Source organism: Alligator mississippiensis, chromosome 10 (assembly GCF_030867095.1).
Source record: "Alligator mississippiensis isolate rAllMis1 chromosome 10, rAllMis1, whole genome shotgun sequence".
NCBI lineage: Eukaryota > Metazoa > Chordata > Crocodylia > Alligatoridae > Alligator > Alligator mississippiensis.
In genome coordinates, this window is record NC_081833.1 from 59,759,589 (window position 1) to 59,780,008 (window position 20,420).

The window sequence follows — 20,420 nt, forward strand, 5'->3', positions numbered from 1 at the left end:
TGTTGATAATGATAATGAGACATATTATGAATTTATTAGCTCAATCGTTATTGTTAGCTAGAAGCTAGTGGGCGAAGTGCAAAAATTATGGGGTTAAATTCTATGGCACATATTATGTGGGAGGACTGCCTACTGGTCTTCTGTATTTATAAAAGCAATTTCTATGCTAATTACTTTCAAATCGAATCTGCTACCTGGATTTTGCAGAGAGACTATACTGCAGAAAATATTTTTCTTCCTTTAGTCAGATTCAAAGAGCACTAAAATGTATTTCTTACTAAGATACTCTCACTATATATATTCTAAATTAAACACTATTATTATTTATATAGACACATACAGGTTTTAGTACATTAAAGTTATATGTAACTTCCAAATAGTAAATTATATGTATGCACAGGTTCTGTTATGATGGTGCACTGGGACTGAATTCACCCATCATAAATCATAGTCTGTCAAAGAAAATATGTTGCAAAAATGCCCTGAAAACTGAAAGAATGTTAATAGGTGGATTTCTGTTTTCAAACTGCATAAGAATGACAAGCAACTAAGACTACTTCAAACAAGTAATACCTGTCTCTGTTATACCACTACATTTTTTCCTTGTGGGATTTCTTTTTATAAATATGCCTGTTTTGTTTGCACTGGTTTCTTTAGCTCTGTGAATGGGCCTGGAGTCATTAAGTGCAGGCTATAAAAACACCTACAATGTCAAAGAAAAACATACTGCCTGAGAACCCTTCAAGAGACTTTTTTCTCATTTTTCTAACATCTTGCACCCAAGAGACAAGATCTATGCCTAAACTTGGGAGTTAAGTTTCCTATTAACCCATCAGACTGAAGTTAAAAATTCACACTATAAGTACTATATTGTCCATGGAACATCAAGTCTTAGAGAATCATTACTTCAATTCCCTAAGAAGTATTTAGTTTTGTACACAATTGCAGAGAATCAGTACCTATTGCAATGAAGTTTTCTGTATTCTCAGGCTCTGGATCCGATAAAGGACCACTGTATAATAAAAGTCCATCTGGAACCTCAGTAATAAACTCTAGGGATAGTAAGCTCTCAAAACAAGGCTGGATGGGACGAAACCATGCATATCCATTTCCATGGAAACTGAGCTTAGTCTGCTGGCATTCAGGTCCATGAAATGAAACAGGACAATGACATCTGAAAGAGCAAATTAGAAAAAGACTACAGCAAAAAAAAATAATTGCCAAAATCAAAACACTCTCATATTCAGCTTATCTTTGAGACTACAGAGCACTGATTGATGGTACGCTTTAGAGTGGTAACAGTGAAGCATGATGAAGCTTTGTATTTAAGTTCAAGCCTTACCATAGTTCAAGATACTTATTAAAATACCTTGAGAAGTACAAAGTGATTATCTGTTCCATTATCCCAATCAAAACTAAAAATATATATTTCTGGAGCTTTATGATACTGTATGTGAACAGTCAGAAACATACAACAAGAGCAAAGAGCTACCAGCTCTTGTTAGTAACATGAAACGTTCCACACCAGATTGCTCCAAATACTCATATAACATTGGTGTAAACTGACATTTAACTGAAGGCAGGTGAACAACACTGATTTACATCAGTTGATGTTCTAGCCCAGAAGGTTTCTAACTGAGCATCTTCCCCGCACTCCCTCTACTCCTGGCTTGAGCAGCTTCCCATTTTTTTCCTAGGTATTTCCTACATTAGTATTACGCTCTTAGAGAAAAACTGGAAGACCACTTTTTCCTTTTACACTGAGGCCCCTGACAGACACTAAGCTTAAGACATGATTAACCAGTTAATCATGTCTTAAACAGTATCCCAGCTGTACATTCATTCAATTAAGAGCGTGGTAAAACAGGGAATAAAACCACAAAGTTATTACATAATTATAACTTTGTGACTGGTTCCCATTTCACCTTAACTTGAACATGGGGCCAGCACTGATCAGCTGACTGGCACTCCCAGCCATGGGAGTATATTGGAGCCCTTCAAGGCTCCGATGTGCCCCCATGACTGGAAGCATCAGTCAGTTATTAAGGGCTCTCGGTGCAGGAGTGCATCAGAGCCCTTCAAGACTCTGTCGTGCTCCCAAAGCTGGGAAGCACTGGCCAGCTAACCAGCACACCCAGCTGCAGGAATGCACTGGAGCTAAAGGCTTTCTTTTTCTAGGCCTGTACCCCTTTGACATTTAAAAAAGAAAAATAAAGTACGAAAAACTGCAATACAAATGTTCTCACCTGTAGCCATTCAGTGTGTCAATACATGTCCCGCCATTGAGACATGGGCTCTGGGGGTAGGAAGCACAGGATTGATGAACTTGGTCTCTAGCTGAACAGGTGCAAACTGTGCTGATGTTGGTTGTTACAGAGACAAATGACACACTTCCAGCATCCACGACAGTTGGGGTGTCACTCACAATGAAGTAGTTTGTGCAACCATTGCTACCACTGCAGTCTGTCTTCCTGCATTCATCTATATTGATCTGTGAAATGTTCACTTTTAAAGCTGACTGAATCTAAGGAAAATGCAGTTAATAAATCATTGCTTGGTCCTACTGAACTGTTTTCATTTATTCCTTTGTTTCTGAAAAAAATTATGCAATCATGAACTTTATGGAATCCATTCATTTTAATACTTTATGGAATACTTTAATTTCTTGAAAATTGTTCTTGAAAATTGTCTAACAGCCTAGATTTCATAAGCAGCTGAAATGACTTATCAAATAAAGGAAATTATATTATCTATTCAGGGTTTGAAAACATTAAGAGTAGCAATATTTCTTAGAACTAAATCATCGCCATGCTGGCTAGCCAACTGTAGTGGACTGTTAGAAACAGCATTAAGGGACCAGAGTTTTCAGAGTGGTCTCACAGTCCCAGGTTTGGGTTTGGGTCATAAGGTAGTGTATGACATACATCTCTACAACCTTACACACTAGGTCACAACAACTGGACACAGTCATGCCCCAAGCAGCAAAGAACTTCCTCTCAACCTGTTGCGCCCAGATACTAACACAAAAATTCTCTCACGTGTAAAAATAAAATCCTTACACCCAGTGCAGACATATGGTCTGGCCAGAGAATGCGTCTCATTGAGTAGCATTCATGACTGAATCTAGCCAGCGGACCAGTGCACACTGCTAGTTTTTTGCTTTTCGGATTCAGCCCATGGACTCCCTGGGATGCATCAAGTACATTTAACTGCCAGCAACAGATTGCAGTAATCTTGGATGTGGAGGAATGTGAAAATCCTACTTCCAGGATCTCTGATGCTTTGGTACTTATATTCATTATTTTTACTGCTACAGCCTTACATAGTGATTGGGGCCCTATTGTACTGGGTGCCAGACAGCACCTAATACCTGACAGTTTTAGGCTGTTAGTATTTATCATCTAAGCTTCTGAAACAGACAGACAGGAAACAGGGGCACAGAGAAGAGAAGCAACTTATCCAAGATAACTTCAACAGCAGTGGCACAGCTAGGAATATTCTAGGTCTTGTGCCTCTCATCCAGCACCTTCTGTACTAGGCCATGGTGTCTCCAAATTCATTTGGCCACATAATAGATCTCTTGTTTTTTAACTGTTTTTTACCTTTCCACAGATACCTAAGTTTGCATAAGATACATAAGCATGAAAAATATTCTGGCCTATAGTGTTTAACACTTGATCTTAACGGCCTCAAATTGCTTTAACAGTAGCATAAAACAGGGATAAAACAAAGACAAAACTAGACTTGGATCCAAGCAACTGTGTGTATTTAATAAGCTGTTATTTTGAGTTATAAAATCTATGAGAAAAAAAATAAACTAAACTCTAAAGGTCAAAAACAAAAACAGCACTCTTTTCATTTCACTAGCGCCTTCACTCCAATCCACCATTCCATTAAGACCTTTGGCCTTTATAACCACCTATTTGATACATCTCAAAATATAGTGACATGTATTGAAAAAGAGATCCCCAAGAGCATGAATTATACTACACAGTGACATGATGCATCCTGTCAGTGCAGTTGTGGGCCATGCTGTCAACATCTATCAACCATTAGTGAGGATTCTGTACTACAGATTTAGACAGCTTTGTAGTAGTCTTACAGAAAAAAATGGGGCATATAAACAATCTTAGTTCCTTTGCATTATTGGGATGGCTGATTTTTGTTGCTTGCTAAAAACTGTTATGATAAAGTCCTATCCAAAGGGGACTAACAAACAACCATTTATTTATTAAAAATTTTAATTAATAATAATTTCAGAGTTTCTACCAATGGTCTGTATGTGTAGTTAACTGAAGCTTTTGCACACAAGATGAGAGAGGCATTTTCTACTCATAGTTTACATTCTATAAGTAGAGAAAGTCGGTGATTCTCACAAGACCTGTCACTAATTTTGGAAGGTGAGAGAGAAAATTAATTGAATACTATTTCTTAATTATAAGATGTAACCCAAAGTTCTCACTTTGATGGATCACACTGCTGTGCAATATGGAGCAGCCTATTTGATATTTCTGCAACTTCCCACATTGTTATCAAAACAGCTTCATACATAAGCAAAAGGAAGTTGCAATTTTGCAAAAACAGTTTCTGCCCCTCTGGTATAACTTTGGCCACTGAGTATTCTAAAAACCCATGTGACTGTCTAATGGACAAATACAAAAAGATACCATATGTATTTTGCAGTCTGATAATGGGTAGGCAAGGAACAAGTTGTGACTTCTGATCCTGATTGACTAAGAATTGTACACAACCTATTAGGATCCAGAATGACCTGGATAAACTGGAGAAATGGTCTGCAATCAATCAGATGAGATTCAACAAGAACAAGTGCAAAGTCCTGCACTTGGAATGGAATAATTGTATGCACAAATACAGACTGGAATGAGTAGCTGTACTAGACTGCTGTACTGCAAAGAAGGACGCTGAATATGAGCCAACAGTGTGCTCTTGTTGTAAAAAAGCTGAGACCACACAGGGCAGTATCAATACAAGTGTCACTTGCAAATCAAGGGAAATGACTCTTCCACTCTATTCAATACAGATGAGGCCTCACCTGGAAAACTGCATCCAGTTTTGGGCCCCTCACTTCAAGAAAGATGTGAACAGATTGGAAAGAGTCCAGAGTGATGAAAGTGATTGATTAGAGGCCTGGGAAGCAAGATGTAATGAGGAATGGCTGAAAACCCACTTGAGGAAGAGAAGAACAAGGGGGGATTTGATAACAGTCTTCAAATGCCTAAAAGGAAATTATGAAAGGGATGAAGATGAGCTTTGTAGGGACAGGATTAGGAGCAATGGCCTCAAACTGCAGCAAAAGTTTAGGTGAAGATTAGGAAGAAATTTCTGCTTATGAAGGTAGTCAAGCTTTGGAAGAAACTACCTAGAGAAATTGTGGAACCTCCAGCCCTGAAATCTTCAAGAGCAGATTAGACACACCTGCTCTTGGATGGTTTGGTCAGGGATAATTCTGCCTCGAATAGAGGACTGGACTTGACCTTCCCATCTAGCCCTACTTTCCTATGATCCTGTATTTTCAGAAAAGTTATGCCCACCTTTTCTCCCATCCTGATGTATCTTGTCTTTTAGGCCGCAAGCTTTTTCCAACACGGTTTATTACCGTATTTACCTGAATCCAAAATAACTGACTTTAAAATGATGCCCTAATAATTGGATTCGATACAGGAAAAATGTATAAGTTTTCCATAAATTTTCCATGTATAACATCTAATTATTGGAGGATGGTGTTAAGTTTTATCCCCCTGCCCCCCCCTCCCCCCCCCCCCCCCCACCACCACTACTGAAACGTGGCAGGCAGGCAGGCAGGCAGTAGGGGGACAGCCAGCATGGGAATCAAATGCCTGACCCCTGACCCTTTCCCCCCTGCACCTGCCCCCCTGCCACTTCCCCCCACTTATCTCCTCTCCTGGTGTCAGAGTGCCCCAGCACCCATCCCCCTGGCATCTTCCCCCACCACATACACATGGCCCCCTCCACTTGTGTCCACTCCAGGGCCTACCCCGCTTCCTCCTCCTGCCCACCACTGCCTCTGCTCCCCACCACCCAATACCCCTTCTGATCCCTGCAGCCTCTGCTTCCTCACTGCTGATTACCCTCTGACTCCAGCTTTGGCCCCACTCCAGCCTAGGCTACAGAGCACATGGTAGCTTCAGCCACAATGCAGCTGTGCAGCACTGGTTATGGTGGCAGCAGCTTTGGCTCCAGCTCAGGCTGCTGCATGGCTGGGCTGGGGACAATGCAACCATGTACTCCATATGCCAGGCTGAAGCAAGGCCAAAGCTGGAGCCAGAAAGCAAGTAGCAGTGGTGAGTGGGCAGAGGCTGTAGTTTTGACCAAGTCAGGGCCAGTTGGAGCTGCAATGGTCATCTGCTCCCCCAACCCTCTGCCTGAATTCAAATCCATAGAAACACTTTCCCCACCCTACATATTAAATAAGGGGACCACCTTGTCATGGATTTGAGTAAATAAGGTAGTTGCTGCAGCCTGGAGCAGAAAGCATGGAGCACAGCCCCAGCCCAGTCCTGTAGCAGCAGTGTTGGCACCTCCCACTGCTACAGGGCTTGGCTAGAGCCTTGGTCAGCATTCTGGGCTGCAGCAGGGATGGAGCCTACCAGCACCATAGCAGAGGTATGGGGGATGTGGGTGAAAGGGCAGGTGAGGGGTACAGACTTTGGGGGCCTGAACCTGTGGGGGGTAAAGGGGAACACAGGCGGCAGAGGACAAATTGCATGCCTCCCACACTGTCTCCACACTGCCTGCCCACCACTGCTCTCCTACACTTGCCTCCTTACTGCCTACCCCATTATGGCCTGCAGTAGTAGGGGGGCGTAAATTTAAAACAATCATCCAATAATTAAACTCTATACAAGAAAATTTATAATAAATGTATACATTTTCCCTATAGAGAATGTAATTAGTGGGGGGTCATCTTAGATTCAAGTAAATAAAGTAAATGCTTCTATAGCATCTAACCTACCTTGGTTGGCCTCAGGCACTCCTGTGATAATTATACTTAATAATAATAATAAATGTATTTCATACAGAGGCAATTAATGCCAACTAAAATGATAAGATCTGAAAGCAAGGATTGCCTTCTTGCAACTCAAAAGTAGAATACCTATTAAAATGAAATATTATGTAAAAAAGGCACACAGGAAAGAAAGCAAATTCAAATAAAAAAGGACAACATTTTGTATAATAGGTTTTCACTTGAGCAAAAAGCAAATCGGTAGGCCTGTCATGCTCCTCCATAGTATGGTTGGGTCAGTGTAAATGACTCTTAGATAGTCATTGTATATCTGCACAAAACACCATAATGTTAAGTTTGCTGAAGTAAACCTGGAGCACATACCTTGCTTTTAAATGCTGCAATATCACCATGCAATTTCTCTGGTCTATAATATGAAGAGCTGCCACGAACTGCAAATCTCAAGTCTGTACGTCTCCTGTCAATGTTCATCACACTGAAGATATTGATATCACTAGGTTGAGCTGAGAAGATTTCTGCCAGTAACTCCTGAAACTTGTCATGTTTATTTTTCCCATGCTCGTCTCTCTTTATAAACTCCTCTGCTGTGACATCTGCATTTGGGATTCATAAATATGCCAAAATGAAACACCTGAAGACACTGGTTACTCTCTCAACTCACTTACCCAGTAGTACTTCAGGTGCATCTGTCCTATATTAATACCCAAATATAGCGCCTGAAAAGGAAACTGACCTGACAGACGTACAGTGGCTGAATTGTATATGGCTTCATTTTCCAACTCTTGGATATGGATCTGTATTGTAGATACAACATCAGGCCAGACTCCATCTGAAACTCTAACTTTGAAGTCATATGTCCCCTGAGGAGCATTATCCACCATTACCAGAGAGCCAGTCTTTTGATTTAATCTGAAAGACCTAGAAGTAAACCCCAGAATCAGGAAAAAAAAACAACTAATGAATCATATTAGAAACATTTTGCATGTACTCTCTGAAGTAGGTCTTTTTCAGTATACATGCTGCACAATCCCTAGAAGGCTGCTATGCAGGCTCTGTTGTCAACTGATCCATTTGGAATTAAAAATCAACCTCAGAAATGTATTAGAGCAAAAACCAAACTGAACGTAACTGGCCCCATTGGTGTGTACCGCAGGGAAGCTTCAAATGGGAACTACTGTGACATGCCCGTGAAACATGATGAAGGCAGTAGTATTCTGTGGTTATGAAGGTGCTCTATAACCAATACATTCTCTCTACACTACTCTATATACTGTAGCATAATATACTGCCAGTATTCACTGTAGATATAACCTGAGTTGAAGAGAGCCATTTCTGCTAATGAAGTGGTGAATTTAGCTCTGGAAGAGCAGCACAATCACTTTCACTTTTGATTGGCTGCATTATTTTTCTCTTTCCCATTTGTGCCCAAATAGAATGTGACTATAATAAGTGGAGGCAGGCTTTCAAAAATGGAGCTTATTTTAGTATTTTTTCTAAAATTTAACACATCTTCAAAGACACAGAAAATTGATGGGAAGCTCTGCTTAAAAATCAATAGCACTGTGTGGCCCTATATTATTTGGGATGAGGAAAAATACTGAATACATAAATTCCTTCTAATCTAGTTACCCAAGTTAAAATGAAAAAGAATATTCAGGCAGTACATTGCTTGTTATGTGTGATAATCCTGGCTTTATGCAGATAACAGAGAGAAATCGCATGGCGAGTAAAATAATTACAGAAGCATAAACATTAAATATTACTCAATTTGACACAAATACAGTCCTCACTTGAGCATTTTTCCTTCAGAGAGAAATGTTTTATTGTCCCAGTCATCCTGATCTGGTGCAAACACTTCCCCAAGCTCTGTTGTTGACCATTTTCCTGTTGAGATAAATTATAATAAATCTGCATTTAATTTTTGTTTTTCAAAGGGTTTTAAATTCCACTGCATTCATTACTACATTTATCATTTTCATATTTCTGTTAGATTCTGGTGAAGGTTATGAACCAAGCCTCTTGAAATAGTGTACTGCCTGTAGTCTGATTTCTCCTACAAACATATGTGAAAGCTAGGCAAAGACCAGAAATGTTGCACAAAAAGCAACAAGAGCAAGTAAGTGGTAAAAGAAAATTAGAATAATACGCTTATGAACTGATTCTTTTCAGACAAAAAAAAAATGCTAAACCAGAATTTAAAGATTCAGAAATTCTAATAGGAGGCAGCTATTTCATACAGTATCAGTAGTGCAGACTTTCCCAACAATTTTAGACTCAAGACACCACTCATCAGATTCAAAGCACCCTTCCATAACTTGTGTGAACTGAGAAGCACTCCATCTCAAAAATTAAATTCATTTTTTACAGGAATTTCCTCCTTACAGAGGTGGCAGGCAGTAGGGACAGGGCAGCTGAATAGGGAGAGCCTGAACCCCACCTCACACCCAATGTCTGAGCCTGCCTTTATCTGCTTATCTCCTTACACTTCCTACAGTACCTTTCAAAGGACCTCACGGCATACTGGTTGAGAATCACTGCACTAGTGTAATCTAGACTTAAACCAGTACAAAGCAACCCAGTACTAGGAGGAGTTTCGCATGGTATAGAACCATCATAGCAACTCTTATACTGCACCTTCTCTGAACAAGAGCCCAAGTAGATGATTTCAGAGGAAAGGGCATGGACAATAATGCCTCTTATTGCATCGTTTCTTGCATCCATTTTTAGCTCCCTGTGGCTGAAGTAAAGACAGCTGACTGGCTGCTCTAGCAGAGAGGAAGAAGAGCTAACAGAACAGCACCAGGATGAGGGTGTACATTAGCTTTAATGTTGTATGTACAACTTATTCTGCACAGATCATCCACATCCACCGTATGGCAAAAAATATACAAACTTCTTTAAATTCAGGGCTAGAGTCAGAGCTTATCCAGGCAAGCCCTATTTAACTTTCACCTGCTTTTCACCCTCATTTCAAACAGAGCTAGGCAAAACATTTTTGGTGAATAGTAAACTTGCAGATTTAGTGGACATCAAATCTGTTTGTAAAATTAAGGTCAAATTAAGCACATTTTCAGGTTTGGCTGAAAATATTGGGGGAAATGAAATAATTTGTTCAAAGGCAAAATGATTTGCTTTTAACTGAAAGAATTTTTTTCAGTTTGACCTGAGCCAGGTTTTCTTGGACTGAACTGAAGAAATCACTATAAACGCTGCTCTAATTTCATATGCTTTCAGAAAACAGCAAACAAACAAGTGTTTTTCAGTAGAAAAAATACAATGTAATTGCTGAAATACATAGTAAAAGCTATAGTAAAGTTTAAGATTAACATTTCCTAATGTTTTTATTCTAACTTTCCTTTATTTCCACTCCTGATCCAGTCCCAGGAGAATCTTTTTGCTGAAAACTTAAATAAAAATAAATCATTTCTGAGAATCCTGAGCATAAAAACACCGTTGTTATATATAATTGTATTGTTTTTAAGCAGGTAAAAAGCACACACATTAAAAACATAAGATTTGTATTGGTTGTAGATGACAACTGTTCCTCCACAGGAAATGATGCTTTCCACACTTTGGCCCATACATTCAACCCACCGAATCATTTTGTTTATCTGTAGATTTAGGGCCTTAGTAACTGATAACTGTGCAAAACACAAAATATTCAAAACAAAGAAACCAAATTAATAGCAAGCCAAATTTTACATTCTCCACACATCTGGCTGCTTATATGAACAGTACCTACCTCTATGTGTATAGACATAGACTTCCTTATGGCCTGCTGCATGGCTGTTGTCATTCTCATCACCAATTGTTATGGTCAGTGTGTTTGTAGCACTCATAGCTGGAGTCCCACTATCTGCTATAATTACTGGCAGATGAAATATCTTCTGCTTTTCTCTATCAAAAGACCTCAGAGCCTTGATGGTGGCTGTATTATTTCTGTTGTCAGTAAGTGAAAAATCCAAAGAATTCTGATAACTCGGTGGCAGTGAAAAAGTAAAAGGTGGTCCATTTTCATCACTGTCTGGATCAAAAGCATGAAGAAGCTTTGACGTATGGTTCATATATACTACCTGAGGCCCCAACATATTTTCCCAAACCACAGGCATGTAGTGTGCTTCAAAACATGGCCCATTGTCATTAATATCAAGCAAGTTAATCAGGATTGTAACACTTCCAGTTTGGGCAGGAATCCCTTGATCTGAAGCCTGTATAATTAAATGGTATTGCTGAATAACTTCACGGTCCAGTGCATTTGCCACAGTCACATAACCCTGTTGATCAACTGCAAATTGACTCAAAGGATCTGAATCTGATCTAATAGAATATATAATATTCCCATTCACACCAGAATCCTCATCTGTGGCTTTCACCACGGTGACTGGAGTACCTACAGGTATGTTTTCAAAGAAAGGGCTTGTATGAACAAGCTGAGAACCGAATACTGGACTGTGATCATTACAGTCTTCAACCTCAATTAGGCACGTTGCAATGCTGGAAAAATCAAGATCTTCCACTTTAATAGTGAGGTTAAACCACCTTTCATGAGGTTTCTCATAATCCAAGTCCTTTTTCAATCGGATAGCTGCACGCTGATCTTCTTTATCATTTTCAATGTAAAACTTCTGATCTGGATCTCCCGCAACAATGCTGAATGTTAAGTGAGCATTTTCCCCAGTGTCTGCATCTACAGCAGATAATTCCATAACTTCTGAGTTGACCGCACTGTTTTCAGGAATCACCACCTGCCAGACCTCTTGAGTGAATTTAGGTATATGATCATTGACATCTGCAACCCATATGGTGGCAGTACCAGTTCCTGTCAACCCTCCCCCATCTCTTGCTTCTACAATAAGAAGGTATTTTTCAGTTCTCTCTCTGTCTAGCATCCCCTCCGCCACATGGACTGTACCAGTACTGGGGTTGATAGTAAACATATCAATGTCAAACCCATTTTTTGCATTCTCAATTATCCTGTAAGTCAAAACTGCATTCAAACCAACATTTGGGTCATCTAAATCTACGGCTGTCATTTCCATGACCAATGTGTTCGCAGGAGAATTTTCAAAGACACTCCCATTGCAATCATTAGGCGTGCACACGAATATGGGGGCATTATCATTTATATCCCACACATTAATAATTACATCAGCAAATCCAGTAAGTCCTTCTCCTCCCTCATCAGTTGCCAACACAACAAATCTCCATACTGCTCGCTCTTCCCGGTCCAGAATCTTCTGAGAGTAAATGCTGCCCGTGTTTTCATCTATGGCGAAGACCTCAGCTGCCCCATGTCCGTGCAAGGAATACCTCAAATCTCCTCCATCCACACTGCTGTCAGGATCATTTGCTGCAACCTATGAAGGGGATGCAACAGTTTAATGATACAATACATATTTCTGAATTATATCCCATTTCCTACTACATCCTGGAAAAGAGATGCCAATGAAAGTACAGCATATGCTCCTAATAGACTGATGACAGGTGGTAGAAAATAGTTAGATATTGCTACTTCACACTATAGCAATCTATTTTATGTGTTCATATGATTATTGAAATAATTGAACTGTGGAATAATAGTCTATCACTTTTTTATGCAAATATTATATACCATACCATAATCACTTTCTTTATAAAACTGCATGTGTATCTACCTACAATGCACTTTCTTTAAAGAACTAAATTTAACATTTAAATTTAAATTAACCTGTTACAATAATAATGCTAGAAATATGTTGCTCTATGCAAATACCAGTAATGGAAGTTCATAAAATACCTGAAGTACAAAGACTGGTAACCCATCCAGTTCTTCAATAATACTTCCATAGTATTCACTGATAGAGAAAACTGGGGCCTCATCATTTTTATTCACTATGTTGATGATGATAATTGCATAATCCTCCCATTTACCGTCAGAGGCCAATAAATGAAGTTCATACATTTTGGCTTCTTCATAATCCAGTGGTTGAGCAATAAAGACGGCTCCTGTTTCTGGTTCAACATCAAGAACTCCACCAATATTTCCAGCTGTGATCTGGTACCTTAGTTTAGCATTTGTTCCTGTAAATCCACAAACAGAGTATTAAACTCATGTATCATTTAAAGTGCATCAAAATATGCAATTATTTTGCAGCACTTTTATCTGAAGGTTTGATCATTAATAAGTAATATTAATACAGATTTCCCCTCATTTTATGTGGGTTCTGCATGTGCAAATTTGTTCTTACACGATGACCCTTTTTATACCAAAAAGTCATTATATGTGAGGTAAATTCATTCTTATGCGATAGGTGTGGTGGGAGCCCACAGTCAGCTGCTTTGTGAGGTGCATTGTGGGAGTGACACGCACCAAAATATAGTCTCCTGTGTGGATCTGTGCTCCTCGCTCATTGTCTACGACACATTTCTGTAGTTGCCATCCCCATTATGATAGCGCCCTGTTCTTGTGTGTACTGTCTGCTGTTGGTGAGTACCAAAATTGTCTTGTAAAAGTGGTAGAAATGGGTCTGGGGCTCAGTACAGTCGAGGTCTTGGAATGTATCCCTAGTTGTTACGTTGTAAAGTGGGTTCCCTTTATACGGATTCAAGTTATGGACCATTTTCCAGGAATGCAAGTACAGCATAAAGCGAGGGAAACCTGTAACTATATCAAATTATTTTTATTTCAAATTTCAATCTGCCCATATGTTTAAATTCCTATCTTACTGTTGGATTTTTAGTATGCAAGTGTTATATGGTAGTTTATATACAGTACAGCTCAGGGGTGTCAAACTCATAGAATCAATGAGGGCTGGAAGGGACCTTAGGAGGTCAGCTAGTCCAACCTCCTGCTCAAAGCAGGACCAGCCCCATCTAGATCATCTCAGCCAAAGCTTTGTCTAACTGGGTCTTAAAAACCTCCAAGGAAGGAGCTTCCACCACCTCTCTGGGTAACCTGTTCCAGTGTTTTACTACCCTCCCAGTGAGAAAATTCTTCCTAATATCTAACCTAAACTTCCCTTGCTGCAACTTAAGACTGTTGCTCCTTGTTCTGTCATCTGCTGTCACTGAGAACAGTCTAGGTCAGGAGCAGGGTGTGTGAGTACATGTATATGGTGGGAGGAGGATGTGGGACTTGCCCCACACACACACTCTCTCTCTCTCCCTCTCTCAGCCAGCCAGCCAAGAATCGCAGGGATTTGGCCAGCGCCTGCTGAGTCCTGCAGTCCAGCAATGCAGTCAGGAACCACTGCTGCTGGAGCAGCTGGTGTGGGGGTGGGAGAAGCAGGGGTGGCAGGCACAAAAGCAGGGAAATGGCAGCTACAGGCATGGGGGTGAATGGCAGTGAGCAGATGCACAGGAGCACAGCAACAGCTGCGTGGGAGTGCAGGGGCCAGGGCCAGGCCAGGCTGCACCAGCAGGGAGAGGTCCTGCCACTGGCTCCCCAAGTCCTACTACCACTGGTGCCTTGACATCTTTGACAAGAAGCCAGAGGCAGATAATAATTCATTTCCTAAATTGTTTAGGGGGCCCCACAGGCTGGATAGAATGGCCTGGTGGGCTGGATGTGGCCCGCAGGCTGTATTTTGCCTACCCCTGGTCTATCTCCATCCTCTTTTGAACCAACCTTTAGGTAGTTGAAGGCTGCTATTAAATCCCTACGCTGGACTCTCTCCAATTTGTCCATATCTTTTCTGTAGTGGGGGACCCAAAATAGAACACAGTACTCCAGATGTGGCCTCACCAGTGCTGAACAGAGGGGAAGAATCACTTCCCTGAACCTACTGGCAACACACCTACCAATACAGCCCAGTATGCCATTAACCTTCTTGGCAACAAAGGCACGCTGTTGGTTCATATTCAGTGCTGTGGGACAGATGAGTGGCTCAGGACCAGTCCACAGGCCAGATGAATGGTGCAGGACTGGCCCCTTGAGTCAGATAGGGCCCATGCATCCCCGCTCCTCCACGGACATGCATATACTGGATCCAGCACCCACTCTGGCTGGTCTGGGACTGCACCACATGCAGCAGCCACTTAAAGACCCACACGGCGCACAGTGCACATCCCAAACCAGAGCTGGAGTGGGCACTGTGTGCAGCTCATGCCCTGGACAAGCAACTGAGTGGGCCAAAGCAGGCACTATGTGAGGCACAGTCCCAGACCAACCAGAACAGGTGCACAGGCACTGGATTCAACATCTCTCTCATTGACTGGCTGTCTAGGCAGACTAGTCTTCTGTTGTACTTCCTATTCTTCTGTAGCATCAGGGTAGCTTTCTCCTGCACCCTTAAAAAGGCCTCCTTAAAATGCAGCCGTCTCTTTTGGACATCTTTTCCCCTCAGATCCCAGGGGATTCTGCCCACTAGTTCCCTGATTTTTCAAAGTATGCTTTTCTGAAGTCCATTGTCTTCATTCTGCTGCTCTCTTTCCTTTCTTCCCTTAGGATCTTAAACAATTTCTGTTGTTTATGACAACCACTTCCTATGCTGCTTTGTCTCCAAACCATTTCATGTGACAATACTATGCCTCAGTGTACCAAAAAAGGAACCATACAACTTTGCTGTTAGGACAAAAAGAGTAAATTAGTTTTTTCTAAACAAACTCTGATTCATTTTAGTTAACTAGAACATTTTTACCACCACATTTTTTAACAGAAGAAACGATCTAAGTCTTTAACAAATTTGTATCTGCTGGCAGAAAAGTTATTCACCATCATCCTGTGCTAATGCATTACCTAACTTAGTTATCTGGTTTATGCCTCAGCCCAGTTATGAAGTAACGTTCATGCTCTGTCAGTTCAGACATAAAGAAGTTTTAAAATGCAGAGACATAAAGACATTTTCCTTCCTAACACCACTAAATATGTCTTAGTGTGCTGAAATTAACTCATTAATATTTAGATGCAGCTATAGGGAATTCCAATACTCTACCTTCATCTTCATCATTAGCACTGACTATAATGACAGTAGAGCCCACATCTTGGTCTTCATCTACATTAACTTCATAGACACTCTGAGTGAAGACAGGCTTGTTATCATTCACGTCGCTGATAAAAATGCGCACGTAGGCCGTGTCTGGAGAGACAAGAAACAAGAGATTAAAATACTCAGCTGTGCCACTTCTGTCAGCTACAATTCCTTAAACTGTCTAGCTGCACATTAGATGAAGACGAATATGCAGACAATACAGAAACAAACCCTTAGGGTTGTGGACAATTTATATACCAACATTACTCAAAAGCACTTGGATATCAAATGAATGTCATATCCAATTTATTTAAACAGATAACATGTGAATAATTGATGCCTAATATGGCAATTGTACAATTTTAAGTCATAACTTTTTGTCCTGAAGCCACAAAAGTCCAACTTTAACTGTCTGTTTAACCTCAACCAAGTCAATTCATAATGTAATTTCTTAAAGAAGTCTTAAAATTTTCTGTTCAGTTCTTCCTTATCACTCCTGACCGAAGACAGTACAGTATGCAGCGATTTGAAAAGTTCCTCTGCCCAAATTAGGTTTGCATCCTGTGTTAAAAAGTAGTGGGTGTGGCTGTGCTAGTTAGGATTCCTCCAAGATCTGGCAGCTATATCAAAAAAGCTGCAATTTTCTTTTAGGTTTTAGAATTGAAAAATTGCCTGTTCATCGCACAAAATATTAAATATTTCTTCCAGCTGTGAGAAAACAGTTAAAAAAAAATAAAAACACATCTTTTACAAATGACCTTAGATAAAAATGAATTTAAAAACAACACTGGGGGCTAAAGCATTTTCTTTTTTAGACAAACGTAACTTTTTTAGACAAATATATCACACTGATACTTCAGCTTATTTCTTACCAGAGTTTGGTTGCCCATGTTTTCCAGGTCGAGCTGATTCAGAGCCATCTACAGATTTTATTTCTAAAAGATATGAACCCTTCTTCTCTCTATCAAATACTGAAGTAGTATATATTGAGCCCGTCTGAGAGTCCAAGCGAAAACAAGTATAGTCCCCACTACGGTCATGTAATAGAAAGTAACTGATCTGAAGGATTAAATAGAAGAGGGTTACTCCATCCTTTCACAAGAAAACAGCCATGAAAGAAAAGAATGATCCTGTGGCTAAGGTGCTGGACTCAGACTCCAGGGATTTGGGTCCAATTCCTAGTTCTACTGCAGGCTCCCTGCATGACTGGGCAAATCACTTAAATTTCCTTGTCTCTTGATTTCTTATCCAGTAAAGGAAAATAACCATACTACTGCTTTTCTCCTACTGTTTCCCTGTCTTGTCCATTTATATTGTAGGTTCTTTGAGGCAGGGACTGTTTCTTACTACATGTTCATACAGTACTTATACAACAGGGCCCCACTCTTAAGGATGTGTTAAAAATTACAGGCCTATAAGTGTACTGATCTTCAGTACATGTATGTGTGGTTACTCCTGACTTCACCCTCTTCCTGCCATGACAGAAATAGTCAAGACTTGGATGTTCATCTTGAGACAGATGAAAAGGATCTGATATTTAAAGGGTGACTGTTTGGCAGATTTGGAAAAGTCAGGGCTCTTTAAAGAATCCCACATTAAAGCATAAAATTGAAGCACATTTTTGAAACCCTTGGCCATCAATACCTTTCTATAATTGCCTAATTGGAAAAAAAAAGCATAGCTAAAGCATGTCCCACCCACCAGCTCCAGGTCACAAGCACCCAATCCAAAATGAGAGTGTTGAAGCTCCACTGGGGTTTCTCCTGTAGCTGTTTTCACACATGCTGGAGACCAAGGACTTGAAAGCCACCACAGAAGGACACCCCAAGGCAGCTTCACTGCCATGTTTCAAGGTTTGACATGTGACAGTGGGATCAGGTTGGATGGATGCATTCAGGGGCATCTTTCCTGGGACACATTAGAGATGCTGTATAGATGAACTCTCTGAGAGGTATTGTGTGTAATCTAGCGTCTAACTTCATGCTTACCTCCCCATTCCGACCAAGGTCTAGATCAGTGGCAGAGACTTGAAGAACAGATGTCCCAATATCAGCTCCCTCTGTTACAGAGGCCTCATAAATTGATGAAGTGAAGAAAGGCACATTGTCATTGACATCTAAAATATTCAAAAGGTAGAGCTTATAATATATAATTAAATTCACTTGAGAACTGTAACATTTTAGATGGTCTTTTAATTCGTGTATTACAGTGTTGTTGTTAACATATTATATACCTGTTACATTGACATAGACAGTGGTGAATGCTGCCAGAGGAACTGCAGCAACATTCTGTGCCCGAACCCTCAGTAAAAAGTTCTTTGTTGTTTCATAATCTAATGGCTCAGCTACCAATATTGAAGCCGACCCATCATCTCTATTCGGAGTCAGGTAGAAACGAACTGGCATGTTGGTCTCTGGAACAAGTCCTTCTTCCAAATTGTACGTCACACGGGGATCACCAAGGGGAGAGGTTGCTTTAATTGTCTGTGCAATTGAAAATATAATGTTTACACAACTGGTAGTTTTGTAGATTCAGAAACATTTTTATATACTGTGTGTGTACAAACTATGCCCCAACATTTTAATTTGAACAAAATTAAATATTTTTCAAAGCATCTCTGTATACCCAGTCAGGTCAATTTCAGTCAAAGATTATTAGACTGCAAACAGATTTGTTTGCACATCATATTATCAGTAAAACATTAAATATTTTACAATTATTTGGCAAAACTGTACTAGTTACTGCTTCCGTGCAACCACACTGAAGCTGCCTGTCAATATAAAAATATGTAGGTTAGACTCATAGATTGTAAGGCCAGAAGGGACCTTGGAAGATCATCAGGTCCTGCCCCTGCACCAAGCAGGAAAGAAAACTGGGGTCAGATGACCCTAACAAGGTGACCATCCAGTCTCCTCTTGAAGATTTCCAGGGTAGGTGATTGCACCACCTCTGGAGGGAGCTTATTCCACAGTCTGGACACCCTGACTGTGAAGAAGTTTTTCCTAATGTTGAGCCTGAATTGATCTTCCAGGAGTTTGTGGACATTATTCCTGGTTTTTCCCTCGGATGCCCTGGTGAACAGTTGCTCACCAAGCCCTTGATGTACTCCCCTAGTGTAGCTGTAAGCTACTGCCAGTCCCCTCTCAGCCTTCTTTTCTTCAAGCTGAAGAGTCCCAGATCCCTCAGCCTTTACTCGTATGGCTCGCCTTTTAAGACTCTGATCATACGGGTGGCTCTTCTTTGGACTCTCTCAAGCTTGTCTATGTCCTTGTTAAAGTGTGGTGCCCAGAACTGTACACAGTACTCCCGCTGTGGTCTCACCAGTGCTGAGTAGAGCAGAAGAATCACCTCCTTGGTTTTGCTGGAGATGCATCAATTGATGCACGCCAGAGTAATATTTACCCTACTGGCTATAGCATCACACTGCTGGCTCATATTCATACTGTGATCTATTATTACCCCCAGGTCCCTTTCATTCGTGGTGCTAGTCAGTTTGGTGTCACAAAGCCTGTAGGTGTGTTGGGGGTTGCTCATCCCAAGGTAGAGCACTTTACATTTCTCAACATTGAACTTCATTAGATTCCGATCCGCCCAACCTGCTAGCCTGTCTAGGTCCACCTGTAACTGTAGCTTATCTTCAAGCGTGACTACGCTCACCCATAAATTGGTGTCATCCGCAAACTTGGCCAGTGAGCTCTTCACCCCCATATCCAAATCATTAATAAAGATGTTGAAAAGTACTGGACGGAGCACCAATCCTTGTGGGAAACTGCTGCCCACTGCTCGCCAGGAAGTGGGTCTAATTATTAGGTCTAATAATTTTCCTAATAAGATGATAATTTTGCTAAATAAGAAAATTCAAAAAAGAACAACAAATATAACAATGAAATAATGAGGAGGAAGAATCCCTGTTTTCAAGAAATTATTTTAATATGAACATTTTATTTGAGAATGCCAAATTCTGTTTTCACATCTAACCAACGCTACTGAAGTCAAATGAGAGTATTTAAATTTAGCTGAGAGCAAAATCTGGTCAATAATTCTGGAGAGGAAAGTGATAGTGAATCAGTGGAAATTTCAGTTCATGGGCATATAAAATTCTTGTTAACCAAAGAAGCCTTTTCAGCAATCGAACAGTCTACTGCAAAAGTACTACATACCACAATAGGTGCATCTCTTGTAGTATTCTCTGGAAGTACAACTTCATAACTTCCTCTTTCCCATTGTGGGGGCTGATTTTTTGAAGTGGTAATTGTTACTACTAATTCAACCTTACTACATCTGTTTCCTCCATCTGTGGCAATAATTTCTTGAGTTATAACTGATTTCTGAACAAAAGAGAAAATTAATTACAGGTCTATGAAGTCTTTATGCAACCATTACTTTTTCTAACATATAGTCCTGCTATAACTATAAACTTTTTATTCTAGAACTACTTCATCTGAAAAATGAATATTCTAACTCTC

The 20,420-nt window shown here is 40.4% G+C and overlaps 1 protein-coding gene across 1 annotated transcript in view; it reads right to left on the reverse strand.

Annotated features, from left to right (window-relative positions):
- Positions 1-20,420, reverse strand: part of LOC102560908 (neural-cadherin) — a 125,163-nt gene that overhangs the window by 28,429 nt on the left and 76,314 nt on the right. Inside the window, exons 12-23 of the mRNA XM_019492937.2 lie at positions 20,115-20,282; positions 18,188-18,437; positions 17,943-18,070; positions 16,827-17,013; positions 15,919-16,062; positions 12,783-13,066; positions 10,749-12,363; positions 8,797-8,890; positions 7,740-7,924; positions 7,370-7,599; positions 2,247-2,524; positions 960-1,174 (exon numbers count right to left, since the gene is read on the reverse strand). Of these exons, the coding sequence (XP_019348482.2) occupies positions 960-1,174; positions 2,247-2,524; positions 7,370-7,599; positions 7,740-7,924; positions 8,797-8,890; positions 10,749-12,363; positions 12,783-13,066; positions 15,919-16,062; positions 16,827-17,013; positions 17,943-18,070; positions 18,188-18,437; positions 20,115-20,282 (3,778 nt within the window). The remainder of the gene's footprint in view (positions 1-959; positions 1,175-2,246; positions 2,525-7,369; positions 7,600-7,739; positions 7,925-8,796; positions 8,891-10,748; positions 12,364-12,782; positions 13,067-15,918; positions 16,063-16,826; positions 17,014-17,942; positions 18,071-18,187; positions 18,438-20,114; positions 20,283-20,420) is intronic.